At 52.4% G+C, this 15,319-nt stretch overlaps 3 protein-coding genes across 3 annotated transcripts; 2 read left to right on the forward strand and 1 right to left on the reverse strand.

Annotated features, from left to right (window-relative positions):
- The first annotated feature begins 20 nt into the window (after positions 1-20).
- C8Q71DRAFT_736189 (atypical/PIKK/PI4K protein kinase) lies at positions 21-7,909 on the forward strand. The gene is made up of 34 exons (XM_047922533.1): positions 21-243; positions 299-482; positions 533-680; positions 731-877; positions 929-1,506; positions 1,563-1,711; positions 1,756-1,903; positions 1,952-2,200; positions 2,250-2,444; positions 2,494-2,637; positions 2,687-3,001; positions 3,057-3,281; positions 3,333-3,590; positions 3,642-3,809; positions 3,862-3,970; positions 4,019-4,138; positions 4,191-4,369; positions 4,419-4,618; positions 4,674-4,892; positions 4,942-5,091; positions 5,140-5,285; positions 5,338-5,486; positions 5,543-5,749; positions 5,802-5,979; positions 6,031-6,140; positions 6,192-6,359; positions 6,416-6,541; positions 6,592-6,849; positions 6,903-7,149; positions 7,207-7,230; positions 7,291-7,298; positions 7,353-7,682; positions 7,736-7,745; positions 7,793-7,909. The coding sequence occupies exons 1-34, from the start codon at positions 236-238 to the stop codon at positions 7,807-7,809; spliced, it is 5,871 nt and encodes a 1,956-aa protein (XP_047784212.1). The 5' UTR covers positions 21-235; the 3' UTR covers positions 7,810-7,909.
- A 140-nt stretch (positions 7,910-8,049) lies between these two features.
- On the forward strand, positions 8,050-12,924 carry C8Q71DRAFT_904105 (RdRP-domain-containing protein). The gene is made up of 17 exons (XM_047928838.1): positions 8,050-8,361; positions 8,419-8,866; positions 8,929-9,025; positions 9,081-9,823; positions 9,875-10,318; positions 10,372-10,390; positions 10,446-10,599; positions 10,658-11,067; positions 11,129-11,173; positions 11,232-11,276; positions 11,336-11,425; positions 11,476-11,521; positions 11,584-11,740; positions 11,796-11,829; positions 11,885-11,895; positions 11,947-12,084; positions 12,136-12,924. The coding sequence occupies exons 1-17, from the start codon at positions 8,240-8,242 to the stop codon at positions 12,817-12,819; spliced, it is 3,687 nt and encodes a 1,228-aa protein (XP_047784213.1). The 5' UTR covers positions 8,050-8,239; the 3' UTR covers positions 12,820-12,924.
- Position 12,925: 1 nt separating this feature from the next.
- Positions 12,926-15,294, reverse strand: C8Q71DRAFT_736198 (Alg9-like mannosyltransferase family-domain-containing protein). The gene is made up of 8 exons (XM_047922534.1): positions 15,045-15,294; positions 14,845-14,976; positions 14,726-14,797; positions 14,490-14,674; positions 13,929-14,436; positions 13,732-13,877; positions 13,466-13,673; positions 12,926-13,414 (listed from the first exon to the last, which is right to left on the reverse strand). The coding sequence occupies exons 1-8, from the start codon at positions 15,193-15,195 to the stop codon at positions 13,116-13,118; spliced, it is 1,701 nt and encodes a 566-aa protein (XP_047784214.1). The 5' UTR covers positions 15,196-15,294; the 3' UTR covers positions 12,926-13,115.
- Positions 15,295-15,319: the final 25 nt, after the last annotated feature.

The raw sequence follows: 15,319 nt of genomic DNA on the forward strand, positions 1-15,319 counted from the left end.
ACTAAGTACTTCCAAATCATCTTACTGTATCGAGTTGCCAAACGGAGCACTGCACCAGATTTTGATCGCCGGATGGGCATTTGCTCCCCGGACCCAAGTGACCGACGTCTTCACTGCGCTCAGGCCCATCTTGAGTCTTGACGCGTGTGAGCTGCAACCATCCCACTGGGTTCGAGTTCTCGATTCTTTGCGGCTCAAACTACACTCTGGATACCCATCCTTTCTCTGACGCACTATGGATTGGTGAGTGACCTCGCTGCCTCAAAGTTACGGGACCCATTTGACTTGAGTCGTGTAGTTTGGAGCTTAACATACGTCAACTCATATTGACTGACCTCGCAATCAATGTCGGAGAGGCAAAGGAAGACGTACACAATACAGACGTTGCGGCCGCAATAGACTTGGTGACGTCGAATGTTGAGACGCGTGCTGTGGAGGATGCAGACGAAGAGGAGGATGCTGAGGAAGCGAGAGTCTTCATGGTGAGCACGTTCTTCTCATATATGCTACGTTGCCTACAGGTCTGTTGTAGTCAAACTCCAGGGTGCAATGCAGTATTGGATTCGCGGAACTCGCCGTAAGCTTGCCCGACGTGCACGTAGAGCAAACAGTCCCCGTGCTTGTGGACATCCTGCGTGATGTTCCCTACATCGACTTCGACCAATGTCTGTTCTGGGAAGGTGAGTGCAGCGTCACTCTTGGGTTCGGTGTCTCATATGGGCGACTATAGAATGGGCACTGCCTGATCAGCTCGTCTTTTCTACGGTGTCTGCCTTACTTCAGATTGCCAATACTCATTCGGAGTATCGTGGGCATGCATTCGACGCGATAGTGCGATTCACCGACAAGATAGTGAGCTTGCTCAAAACCGGCGAGGGTGAGTCTTCGTGGCAGAGTTTTCGGAAATCGTTCTTACATCCGTTTCAAGCGGTGGATATCCTCACTCAGATTGCCCCCGCCTTCCACGGATTCTATAGGGCAATTATCTCCGTATCATTCAATTGGTCTGTCAAAGAATGGTCTACTCTGTCTCAACTGCTCAATGCGCTATTCGACGTCGGTGTCGCTGAACGGCTGAATCGGCTACTCATCGACATAGTACCGAGCGGCGCAGAAGAAGAAGAAATGGACCAGATACAATACATCCATACGTTGTTCACTCGATACGTCTCGCGCGGCAGACCGCTGAGCGGCTACTTCATCGTATGCTGCGTCACAGAGGCGGAGTGGACAATCCTCGCACAGGCAGTGGGCAACGCAACCATGTCAAGCAATCCCGGCTATCCCGACTTTGTAGAAGCGGCCGCCGCCAACAAGGCATGGCAGGCATTACTGCGAAGTGCCATCGCCGACAACACAGTATCGGATGAAGGTTGCAGGCAGACGCTGAAGGCGACGCGAGACTATGCTATGAAGTCTTTCTCCACCCTGCTGGTACAGATCGAGGAAATGGACACAGAGCCATCGGAGGACAGCTACGCTTGGGAAACAATGTCGGAGAGTCTGGTATGCCGCCTGCGTACCTCCATACGCGAACGTGTGCTGAAGCTGTACATTGGCAGAAATTGGCGGCTGTGTGTTCAACTGCGTTGGGAGAACTCGACAAAGGACTTTACAACCGACTGAGACGGTTGCTTGGAATTGAATCGCCCGCATGCGACAACATGGTACGCGAGGCCGCACTCAAGTCTATTGCCATCCTGGTCCGCAAGTACGTCACAGCCTGTCGGCTTCGAGCCACGCTGACTATGTCAGTTTCCCTGAGATTGCTCTTGACATGGCTGGACACCTCCGTCGCTGGGTCACGTCGCCACTGTCTATATTTGAGTTTGAGTTCATCTCAGGTACGCGGACGCCACCTCCGCTGGTAGCGGCTGCAAAGTGCCTCGCCCTCTGCATCAATGTATGTATATGCACCCTTTGGTTTCTGACAAAGCTAACGTCTTGTTAGTTGGCTCCGGGAGACGATCAGGTCATGTCGTACATGTACTCCATACTCAACTACATTGCTGCCACAAGCAAGGAGACTATCGATGGCACGAGCTCACATGCCTCGACGGTGACAGACATGACCGATATCTCGACGTTGCACTCAGTAGAAATCGGCTTGCGTGGATTGTCGGAAGACGAGAAAAGGACGGTCGGGATCAGTAGCATCTCCATTGCGACTCGATTGGCACTCGAATTCCAATCTGAAGAGGTGGAACGCAATCCATTCTGTGCTTATCACAATGCTAACGAAGACGTAGGTGACTCGCCTTACGGTGTCAATGTTGCTGCAACGTTTGCGAACAGCTGAGCCCACTGTGGAAGCAGCCATTGCATACAACCTAGTGGATCTAGCGCTAGTTGCGCCGGAAAGCTCATTCGTGGACATCATCTGCGCCTTCTCCGGCATCAATCGCTCCGCGAATCTAGACGATCAGAGATTCTCTAATAATCAGGTAATTTGAATGTGTCCTATACATCGTGCTGTTAGCTGACGTCACAAAGGTCCTAGCCGCGCAGACCCGCCTGGCACAAGAACTGCACCGGAGGCCCGAATTCTACGATATCTACCTCGTGGAACTCTTGACGCTCTTCGCAGACAAAGGCGTTGCGATCCAGAATGTTGCTATCTCCAACCATCTAGCGAAGGTGAGATCGCCGCTGGCGCACTTGTCATGTAACTAACTTGTGTATGCAGATGGAAGACATGATCGAGCAACTGGCATCGCTGCTCTTACCGATCGACGCGCTTCTGAACCACGATGATTTCTGTCCCTCTCCCAATGCGCCTTCGAACATCGTGACGTTGTTCCGCAACATGTGGTTCTTGTGTGTTCTGTTCCAGTTCACGACGCCCAGTGAGCAGAAGCAACAATCCGCGATGGACTGGCAGCAGCCCGCCCTGGCTCGCATCGCTATGAAGACGCCTCCCCTCATTTTGGAAGAAGCGCAGGATACCATCGTCAGCGACCTTGAATACAACACGGTCATACGTCAAGAATACATCGAGACAGTGAGCGCATCATATATTTACTAGGACTCGGGGACTGATCGTCGTTATGTTGCAGGTCATATCGAAACATCGTTCTCTGTTGGCCAAGCACATACCAATCCGTGTCAGCGAAATACGATATCTACTCCCCGGACAGGTCATCTTCTTGCTTTGCATGCATGATCTGGAGAACATGCGATCAGCGGCGGGGCTTCCCTCGTCATTGGTCACATTCTTCGTAAACAATGGATTGAACAAGAACGCCTCATTGCAGGCCTGCATGGAATCCGTGGCCGAGAAAGTCGGTTCTCTTTTTCGTCTCATACCCTCGTATTCTGAAGTCCCTCCCTAGGTCATTCGGGGCTGCATTGGCGAGCTCAACGTGCAGGCGGCCAAGCAGGCTCTACCCCAGGAACTTCCGTTTCAGTTGCGCTCCTTGCTCCTCGCCAGTACGCATCGTATTGCCAGTGCTCGTGACATCGCTTCCAGATACCTCAATCGTCTCATCACTTCGTTCCCATCCCTTATGTGTGACCCGCCCCTCGTTTTCGCCATTCTGGAGGTTTTGACTCTACTACGCCGGGCATGCGAGAACGAGTTCGTGGACGAGGTACCTTCACAGTCGTGCGCAATTGTATTCCATGCTGATTTGCCTGTTCAGGACAATCCCGAGTACATCTATCATTCTGACCGTGCCGACATTACGTTAAAGCTCCCCGACAACTATGAAGCGCGTAATCAAATGCTAGCGGAGTTGCAGAGGAATGCGAACAGCTGGTTTGAGTTGGCCCTAGGTCGAGCGCCGGTTGAGTTGCACTCCACGTTGCAGGTAAGTTTCTTGATCTGTGAAATGAAGATGCCCTTCTAAACAGCGAATGTAGAAATATCTCGCGGTCAACCAGGTATTGTCTGCTACAGAGGCATCGGAACTGGGTGCCTCAGTCGCGCTTCAATACGGCAGAGCCATAGGGCCCATTGACCGCAAGCTGAGTATGCACCAAGTATCAGTTACGCCATGGCGTCGTTGACAAAATTCAGTGTCGATATCTGCAATGTCGAGCTGGAAGCTTGATAGCGCCAAACTCATTGCCAGTCAGATAGCGTCGAAGGGCTATTTTGCCGGTGAAGTCAATGGATATAGAGCAGGGCATATGGATGGTAAGGACGGTCTTCAATCAGTTAGTCGGTCAAGCTGACTTGCTGTGAATAGGATTGGAAAAACATCACATCACTAGCTCTGAGTCTGTCGCCGACCTGGAGGCAGAGAAGCTGAAGCTCAAGATTATACGTGCTACTGAAGACATCAGAGAGAAGAGGCATCCGATGGCCATCCGCGATCTCAAGCGGCTCCTCTTCCGATGCGCTGCGACTCTCATCTATGCTGATAAGGTGACTTTGACGTTTCTACCCTCGGCCGTGCGCTAATGGAACCCTGCAGTATGAGTATGATCTGCTACACTACCTCGTCGCACTGCCGTTCGAGGCCTTCACGCCGTCTGCAATCTCCGCCGGTATTGAAGCCTGGTCGTGGGTGATTGCAGAGAAGCCTGATTATGAGGTCGCCTTGATGTCTGAGATTGGTTCTGCCTGGCTCGCAACTATCAAGCACGAAAGAGGAATGTTTTCCAAGGCACTCGAGTATGTTCTTGTGTCGTGTCACCAAGGGTATGACTTGCGCTCACGTTCGCTCAAGCTACACAGACCCATTCCTTCATCCCGTTGAGTATAATCCCACCGACAAGACTGTCATCGACCGCAGCACTGCGAGCGCTCGCAGGCTCTTGTCACCGCACACTCTCATCCTTCAACTACTTTTCAGTAGGATGCAGGCTGCTAGGTATCGGAAGCCTGGTCTGATGCTCCTGCTCCAACGGCTCGCATTGGCCTCGGCTCGTGCCTATAAGTCATACAGGTGAGGTGCAGAGTTTCTCATGTGCTGCAGACCGCTAAATATGTAAAAGCACACACCCACTTGCACGCGAAGTGCGGTTCTCATTCTTGTTGTTCGGCTTCGAGACGCTCAAGACCTCCCACCTGGATATCTTCTGCGAGCATCAACTTCGGTACAACCTGTATCGGGCGGCCTTCTCGTGGTTCAGCACACGGCCTCAGTGTGTATATTCATATTGACGATACGGGTCGCGCTCACCCAAATACAGGTGGTCCTACGGCTCTAACCGCGTGCAGATCGATGCCGACATCAAGTTGCTATCGGAGTTCCTGAACCATCTGCATACAGATTCAATCAGAGGGTACCAAGCCATTTCTAGTTTGAACCCTGGGCAGTCCTCTTCACAGGCCTCTCGTGCGTAACTGAGTATGCCAGTGCCTACATCTACCAACTTAGCCTCCCACAGAGTACATTGCGTCCCTGAAGAATCTCAACCTGCCTCTGCGACTCCTCGTAGACAACGAGATCGCAAGGTTAACAGTGTGGTCGAATCCGACGAACGACCCGAAACGAGGTCCAGACCATGTTGTGTCCATTGAGAAGACTATGATGGATGTAAGCCGTATAATGTCATTCATGGGTGTTTGTATAACCACTCACGATCTGTGCAGAGCTCATGGACCAGTGCTGTTCGAAAGACCTGGGAATTGGACCCCGCAATTGCTCTTGGACTTGCTGAGCGATTCAATCATCCGACAGTCGACAGAGAAGTTGGCCATCTCGTGCGGTCCAGTACGCTAGATACCCTGCAGTATCCGGAAGCCCTACGATATCTAGTTGGAGATAAGTTAGATCAGACTTTGCGACGAGACCTGAAGGTTGGTCGGTGTGCTTATATCATAAACCTCACCACTGACGTAGACAACCCAGTATTTGCTGCTATGGGAACCTATCCCTCCGATCCTCGCCGTCAACTTCTTCGAGACGAGATACCACAACGATCCCATACTCCTCCAATATGCGCACCGTGTACTGGAGCAGCATCCAGTCGACCTAACGTTCTTCTTCGTTCCTCAGATTGTACAGGCTCTTCGTCATGATCCGTTGGGTGCGCCTCGATCACGCCTCTCGATCTCACAGTTGTTGATTTCGTGCGTAGGCTATGTGCAGCGCTTCATCTTCGAGACGGCGAAGATATCCCAGCTATTCTGCCATCAGATCATATGGAACATGAAAGCGAATTGCTACAAGGATGATGGAGGAGAGATTGTGAGTACGACTGGCTATGCACAATCTCTCTGCTACTGACAAGACCCTCAGGAGGACCCGATGAAGCCTATGTTAGACGACATGACCGATCGTGTAGTGATGTCACTTTCGGGTGAAGCTAAGGCGTTCTACGAGCGCGAGTTCGGATTCTTCAATGAGATCACGTCAATATCGGGCAAGCTGAAGCCGTATATCAGACGACCCAAACCCGAGAAGAAGGTTCGTAGAATCTGCTGCCTGTGGCTCTGAAGTTGCACTCATCCGTGGATTCACAGGCCAAGATCGACGAGGAGATGGCCAAGATCGAAGTGGACATCGGGGTCTATCTGCCTAGCAACCCTGACGGTGTTGTGGTGGATATTGACAAGAAGTCTGGTAGACCATTGCAGAGCCATGCAAAGGTGCGGGAATATGGGCGTGTGGGGGAGGCCGGTACTGATCAGCAGACCAGGCGCCCTTCATGGCAACGTTCAAAGTCCGAAAGGAACGCGCTGTGATCGAGGCTGATGAGAGCGTCGTTGAAGGCGAAGGGCAAGTGTCAAGAGTAGAGGAGTACGACGTCTGGCAACAAGCCATCTTCAAGGTCGGCGATGACTGTCGGCAGGACGTGCTGGCGTTGCAGGTCATCGCGATGTTCAAGAACATCTTCACCAGCGTCGGATTGATGCTCTATCTCTACCCGTACCGCGTCACTGCTACCGCTCCTGGGGTATGTTCTATTCATTCATCCAGAGTGTTCCGAAGTTCAGCATTGCCATGCAGTGTGGCGTCATCGATGTTGTGCCCAACTCGACGTCTCGAGATGAGATGGGCCGGGCGAAGGTCAACGATCTGCTCGACTTCTTCATCGCAAAGTACGGCGGCGAGGATACCATCGAGTTCCAGAAGGCTCGCTTGAACTTCATACAGTCCATGGCGGCGTATTCGGTGGCTTGTTACATTCTTCAGGTGAAGGACCGACACAACGGCAATATCATGATCGACGGGGAAGGCCATATCGTACACATTGGTGAGGGATCCAGCCTGTCATGGAACGAGACAACAGCGCTTAGATGTTTATACGCAGATTTTGGATTCTTGTTCGACATAGATGAGTGCTCGGCGGATTTGCCTCGATGTTTGACTTAGCTGACTTGCTTCCTCCCATTACGTCCAGGAGTAAGTCCTTCTACTTTTGCATTTGTTAGGTTGTTAATCCCTGTTATTCGAAAGGGCGTCAAGTTTGAGCCCAACTCATTCAAACTCACCCACGAGATGGTGGTTCTCATGGGAGGGCGGAACTCGCAAGGTTACCAGATGTTCCAGCAGCTGACAGTGAAGGCCTTCCTGGCGATCAGACCCCATGCAGATCAGATCGTGAGCACCGTGCAGATGATGCTGGACACGCAGCTGCCATCATTCAAGGGAGAGCCGACCATCAAACGGCTGAGGGATCGCTTCGCGCTTGGCCTCGCGGAAAGGCAAGCGGCGGAGTGGATGATGGCTATCGTGAGGAATGCACATGAGAACGTTAGAAGCACAGCATATGACGAGTTCCAAAGGGTGAGTCGCGTGGCAATGTCTGCTCGTATGCTTATTGATAGTGACATCTACAGTTGCAAAACGGTACGTTTCGCTGCTGCATAACATGATTTGTTCTAAGCTTGTAACAGGGATCCCATACAAGTAACGCTTTCTGGGTCGTTTTTGATTCTCGAGTTACGCGGTGTCTTTTTATTGGCTGCTCTGTATGTTAACGCCGTCTTACAAAAAGACCATCGTTCTGGTTCTTGGGGGATGTACTTGAGTCTCACAAGACATTGTCACAAGTACAAGGCTCGTACGACGCCACCAGCGACGCGAGTGTGGCGTCGCACGTGATCGCGATGAAACGCGCCGCGTGTTGCGCTTCTGTTCTCACCGACAGCCACCGAGCGCGTGTTAGGCGTGCCACAGTCAAAGCGGCGGAGAATGCATCGCGAACTCTATCGTTGCTTTGACCGACCCCCCATCTACTTAAGCCCTTCTCCTCAGCACCCACCACACTCATCGTCTCACTCTGTCACCATCTGCGCACGCACAGCCTCCTACGTCAACTGCGCTTGAGCATTGTTGCGTCCATGGAGATCGAGTTACGTGACATCTCGCGCGACGCCACTATCTGGGAGGTCAAACGCAAGATTGGCTCGATTCTGCATAGCGATTACTTCTATAACCCAACAGACCCGAAGGATCGCCCGGCGTACGTCTGAGCAGTCCATCGCGGAACAGATACTGACTGGATCGGGCAAAATTATAGGAATTTCCAGGTCTCGTTGAATGAAGGGCCAAACGGTATAACGCACAATGGTACAGGCATCTTGTCTCTGGGGAGCCGCAAACTCGGCGATAGGTTCTTGAGGTGGCTCCACAACCCCGGCCTTCACGAGTCCGATATCGACGTTCAACTGAACGGTCGCAAGATCCGCTTCTTCAGGAGTAAGAACCGACCCAACCATGGCCTTCAACAAATCCTGGAGAAGGCACCATATCTCCCCCCGGAGATAGAAGAAGAACGAGAAGACAAACTGCGCCAACTTGATCATTCAATCCATGTCGACAAGATCCAATTTGGCATTTTCTATCGTCCTGTTGACGCCAAACCCACCGAAGGGCGCGCGTTCTCCAACGAGTTCGAAATTAGCCACCGTGAAAAGGGCGCAGGTATTCTCTGGTTCGAGTACGATCATAAGTTGATTCGCATTCAGGTGAGTTTCCACGTCACCAGTAACCGTCGTAAGCAGACACTAACTGGCCTACACTCGCGTAGATGGGCGACCAGATGACTGAACAGATTGCCCACAACATTGCCATCACATTCGCCAACATCCGCAAGATAGCTAAGGGCATCGATTGTGGCAACCGATGTCAGTGTACAAGTCACCCATCCGCGTCTAGTATCATACTGATTCTCGTTGACAGTCGTAGTCTTCGAATTACTAACTCCACCGATGTTGGAAAAGCAACGAATCAATCGCGAGCTCACGGGAGACGCCAAGTGGGACACCCGTAAGTACCGGCAACGCCTTAGTAGTCTCAACGAAGCGCATGCCATCGCTGCGCCCTACGCCTATCACATCCGCGTCATCATGCATGAGGACCGGGACATTTGTGACTTTGCAAATCTCTGCAAAATCGCGGGTCTTCCGGAACCCATCCTCGTAACGATTGACACCTTCAAACGCGGATTCTTCTCCCCCAGACAACTCTACTTGGTCCGTGAGTGGGTGCGCAAATTTGACTGGGCGGTCGCATTCCAGATCGAAGCACTTCTCCATAACGGACTTCTGCATACCGAAGACCTGCTTGTTCATTTGAAAAGGCCCATCGACGATTTATATGCGCGGGACCAGGCGGGCGCAGCCGATGTTTTGCGCCTTTTCACTGATGCACTTCGTTGCCGTGACGCGCGCTGCGAGAGCCCTTCGCAGTGCTTCGAACATGTACGGCCCACTTTGCCATTGATGGATTTCAAGCCGCTCCCTTTTCCTCCTGGATACTTCCCTTGTCATCACGTCACATTCACTCCGACGCGGATGATCTTGGAGGGTCCATACGTAATCCAATCGAATCGTGTCATCCGCCGTTACCAAGGTTACCAGGACCACTTCATCAGAGTCGACTTCAGGGACGAGGACCGCCTGCAGTACCGTTGGGCACGCGAGGTGATATCCCTTCAACCTCGGAAGAGACATCACTAATCTTTCGTCACTTAGGTTGACGGTACCTCGCTTCTCCAGGACCGCGTGGGCGGCCTTCTCAAGAATGGCTTCGAGCTGGCGGGGCGTCAATTCGAGTTCCTTGCTTACTCGCAGTCTGCTTTGCGCGAGCATGCCGTCTGGTTCATGAATCCTTTCATGCATCACGAGCATGGATACGTGAATGCGCAGGAGATTCGCGACAGTCTTGGCGACTTCTCTGGTGTTATCAAGCATCCGTCTAAGTATGCAGCACGTATCGCCCAGGCATTTACCGCGACAGACCCTTCTGTGACTGTGACGCGCGACCAGTGGGAATTGGTCGAAGATCTAGGAAAAGATCCATACTTGTTCACAGATGGAGTGGGCACCATTTCAGTCGAGCTTGGCAATAGAATCTGGGACGCTCTTTGTCGAGCTATGCCAGATGGTCGACAGAAGAAGTCGGTTAAGCCGTCTGCCGTGAGTGTTCTGCCGTCTGTTCCACGCACCGAGCTAAAACCACTTCTCTATAGTATCAAATCCGCTTCCTAGGTGCGCTCTGTCCAATCACATAACGAACAGTCTGACCAGCTCATTCTCTTTGCAGGTTTCAAGGGTATGGTCGCAATTGACGAACGGTTGGAAGGTGTCAAGATGCGCCTGAGGCCATCGATGAACAAGTTCAGGGCACTGGATGAAGAAGTGGGCGAGGTCGAGATCGCTCGAGCATTCGACAAACCTGGCACCTCATACCTGAACCGGTGCGTGCAGCAGCGAGTACACCTTAGCTTAAACGTTGTGTTTAATTCTCACGATAAGGCCGTTAATTGCGCTCTTGGAAGACCGTGGGGTGGAGAAGCCAGTGTTCGTTACACTCCAAGAACGCACAAAGATGGAGATTCATACCGCGAGTGACTCAATGGAGCGTTTCGTGGGCCTCCTGAAAGCGCACAAACTTGGAACGAGCTTCGGTCTAGACTTCATTGTACGAGGCCTGCGTTCGATCGGCATGGGCTTCAAACACGAGAGGAACGTCAAGGTACTGCAAGATCCATTCATCGACCGTCTCATCCACTTCGCGAAGAATCACGTACTCCGAGACGTCAAGCATGGCGCCAGGATTCCTATACCAGATAGTCACTTGCTGGTGGGAGTAGCGGACGAGGGGCCGGCGTATGAGCAGGAAGGCGTCAATAATGTATACTCGCTGAAAGACGGTGAAATCTTTGGTATGATTCTTATTTGCGTCGAATGTTACTTCATACCCACGCCCTTTTATAATCCACATAGCATGCATCCAGCATTCAGAAGATGATCAACCTACCTACATCAAAGGTCAGTGTTGTGTCGCATGGTTCCGTCACTTTTGAACTCATGCTTGTTATGTCTTCAGGTTCAGTAATCATCACGCGGAGTCCTACGATGCATCCTGGGGATAGTGAGTCTTGTGTGTTGCGCCAATTCGCCATTCATTTTGATGAGTGCGGGTCTTACTAGTCCAGCGAGTCTACGCCATAGGCGAGCCCCCGGAAGATAAAGTATGCTTTTTCCGCAACCTCAAGAATGTTGTTGTCCTACCGTCGACCGGTATGTAATCGAACATTGTGAATTTCCAATTGATACAACGACCAGCATAGGGGAACGTTCTCTTGCATCCTGCCTTGGAGGTGGTGACCTCGACGGGTGAGTAGTATGCTTGAGCAATAGCCAGTTAGACCTGACTCGCTTCTTCGCTCTTGCTTCAGCGACACGTACTCGGTCATTCACTACGGTCCATTGCTTCCAACTGAACACGCGGACCCGGCGAGCTACGAATCTGTGCCGCCAAATCTGCTGAACCGCCCGAGTACGATAGATGATATCTGTGACTTCGTCGTCGAATACCTGAATTCAGATGTCCTGGTGCGTCCGTCCATTGTTGGTCTTCGCTCAAACATCGCTGATGAGCAGTATGTAGGGTCTGCTCTCAGATAACCATCTGGTCATAGCAGGTGCGTATTTGCAGTTGTGATTTACAAGCACATATTCTTACAAATGTCTTGTAAGATCAATCGAAGGTATATCCGCAATGCGTCATGACCTTTCGGGCGCTGACAACATTCAACTAGTATGGTACAAAGGACGACAAGTGTCTGGAGCTTGCCCAGTTGTGCAGTCAAGCTGTCGATTATCCCAAGAATGGTGTACCCGTGGACGCTTTCAATGCCCCTAGGCGGTTGATCCCGTACAAGCCGGATTGGCACCAGGTATGCATACTGAATAAATCATCATACTTGGTATTAACACCTGGTCTGAAGGCCGAGGATCCCAACCCTCGTGACACTGACTACTACATCTCTACTCGTGCGCTGGGCGATATGTTCCGGAATATCGCACTGCTGGACCCGTCGAGCCTGCCTCCCGCGACGGCTCCGAATGCCAAGACGAGGCCTCTCTCGGACGCGATCTCACTTCAATTGAAGCCATGCATTGAAGAGCAGCTTCGCCACTTCGATAACGACGAAGGCGAGGTGGGGGAAATGTCAACGCTATTCCAGAGATACGCGGAAGAGCTGCGCTTCATCTGCATGACGCACTCACTATCTGAGGCCCCCGAGATGCGCCTCACCGAAGAAGAGGCCGCGATTGGCACCATCGTCGCCAAATGTTCGCAGAAGCGTTGGCGGTCTGACAGGACCCACAACATGAATGTGCATGCCTCGATGCTGGCGCGCGACATCAGCAACAAGTTCTTCCACCAGACGTCGGAGGTGGTGCCGACGACGGGCGAGTTGCGATATGGCCTTTCGCAGGCCTGGTTGGCATGGGACTTCAGCGCGCGCAACAAGGCGGCGTTCGGCGCGAACACCTTCGGCCTCATCGCGCTGAGGGTGATCTTCAACACGCTCGAGCTTCTCGGCGGTCTGAACATCGTGCAGCAGCAAGTGGACGACGAGTCCGAGTCCGAGTCCGAGTCCGAGTTCGCCAACATTCCCGTCTAGTTGTCACGTAGCATGCTTGGAGGTATCTAGTTCTCGCGCTCTGTACTCTCGAGAGGATCGAAACGGATTGGATGCGGTGTACGACTAGGAAGGAGATCATGTAACAGTAGCAGTCTAGCAAGAGAAGCAATTGTATTGAGGACCCTCATTGTGCATACTACAGATAGCAGAAACGCGTACGCAGCTACTGGTACAATTTGAGAAACACGGTACAGAACGACAGCAGAGCAAGACAAAAACAATCGACGGCCCAAACGCTACGGAAGCAAGAAACTACGAGACAGATCTATTACCTCTCACTGAACCGCCGCGTCCTCAGAACCAAGGCAAGTCGTATCGACGGTGAAGATACCCAAGGTCATGCCGTCGTACCATCCCTGCGCCATCGCCTCCGGCAGATGATCAAGGTCGAGATGCGGGAATTCACTGTCTACCAGCTCGAAGCAGTCGCGTTTCCCCTGAGGCAGCCCGTACTCTGCGTACAGAGGAGCCACCACAAGAGTCTCCTGAGCCGGCGTGCCGACGATGTGCTTGAGCATGGTCTCGCTCGACGCGCCCGCAAGGTCGGTCAAAACGTATCTCCCGGAAGTAACATCTGGACGAGGGTTAGTATTCGCGCAACAAGCTAGGCACGGAGCCGGCTTGCCTTCGGCTTGGACGGCGAGCAGGTGCCACGGCGGCATGTATGTCTTCCAGTAGACCACGCTAGCGAGCGTGCTATTGAATTCAGGAGGTGCGTTGGCATTGAGGTCGTGCAAGCGATCGTGCAGGTCGATGAGTGAGGGGACGACTCCACCCTGGTGCAGAAACCCGAATACAATTGCTAGGGCCATGTTGGATATGATCCAAGATACCTGTGCCAATGCCCCGGAAATTCAGACGAACGCTCCACTGTTGGATGATGTGACTCACCCAGAACAGCCTTCCTAGGCGTTGTAGCTGCGAATCCTGTGCGACTAGTGCAATGAATGGGACCAAGAGCGGGACAAGGAAGCGAGGCTCCTGGTGGCGGAAGGCGGACAAGATCGTGACAGCGGAGACTATGACATACAATGGCGCTGTGAAGGTGATGTCACTAGCCATCCTGCCAGATCCTTAACCTCACATACCTCTGAAGACAGTACCTCCCTCGACGGGCTTCTCACCCTTCTCAGAAAGCAGAGGGGTAGGAGTTGGCCGCCAGAGTTGCCGAGCTGCGCGAATACCGTAGTAGAGCAAACCAGGACCGACGATCAGAGGCAGATTGACGATGAGGTGCAGCCAGCGCGGATGGACACCGTGCTCAGCCAGGTTGTCTGACGAGAGATTGTACCTCAAGAAGTTCAGCGGGGTCAGTACCATGTCGTAGATATTGCCCCGGAAGAACAAGGTGTCAACGAAGACGAAACACTGGGTGTACATGAGAACAAGCAGCATTGGCAGGCCGACGAGTCGAAGCCAGAATACCCAGAATGCTCGTGATGGTTGTCCAGAGGTAGCAGCGGAGGCACGGCGGTATGTCCATACGAGAGCCTCGATGGCAATAGGCAGAGTAAATGCAAGGAATGTTGGCCTCGTGAACACGCCCAGGACACCGTAGATTGCGAGGCTGATGAGATCGGGGGCAAAGGCGCCTAGCTGCAGGGCTTATTAGCATCGCGTCGGCCAAGTACAACGATAGTAGGACTTACACCTCGGTTCCATTGAGTCTCGGTGAGCGATTTCAAGGTGGTCAAGGAGAGTGCGACTAGGATGGCCTCGATCGAGTTGGAGAATGGCCGAACTTGGAATGTTTGCATCACGTATGAGGATGCCAGGAGGGCCAGAGCACGCGAACGATCTGCTGGGTCTAACACCAGCTGAGAGACCGTATGATCTGGATGACGAGTTACGGCGAGAAACGGCTGCATGATGCAGTTTCGCTTACCAAGTATAAGAGATGCAAAGAAAAACGTGAGTCTTTCGGTCAGGAACATCACAAGAGGACTGATATTCTCCGCTGTGGCGCATGAGCACGGAGGCGAAACAGTGGATTGTAGGGCTCACGGTTCCACCATATCCACCTCAAGATCATCGTATAGGGTATGCCTATGGTGGTTGCGGCTGGGATGATAGAACGACAGGGGAAGGCTGGATCCCATTCCCATGTCCGAGCCGTGAACACCCCGAGTTGTCTGCCTAGATTACATTCAATGTTCATGAGGCTCGGTAATGGTTCAACAGAACAGCGACATCTGTATGCTGACCTGCGATGACCTCTGCATTCTGGTAATGTTCGTCGGGATGTATGTACCCCGGCCCGACCAGGGCAAACACAAGTCGCACAGCGAGCTGCAAGTGGTAGATGCGCCTCCACTTGTCGGGATTCTTGTCGACAGAGATGAGTTTGGGAACCATGGTGGACGTCGCGGTAGAAGAGACTGCGAAACGCGTTTGCCTACGAGGACGTAGGCTGTGTAGGTACTAATACAAGCAGGCGCCTAGTAGATATGCACGTTCCACCACTTCTCCATACAGTTAT

Source organism: Rhodofomes roseus (assembly GCF_022264815.1).
Source record: "Rhodofomes roseus strain CIRM-BRFM 1785 chromosome Unknown C8Q71scaffold_2, whole genome shotgun sequence".
Taxonomy (NCBI): Eukaryota; Fungi; Basidiomycota; class Agaricomycetes; order Polyporales; family Fomitopsidaceae; genus Rhodofomes; species Rhodofomes roseus.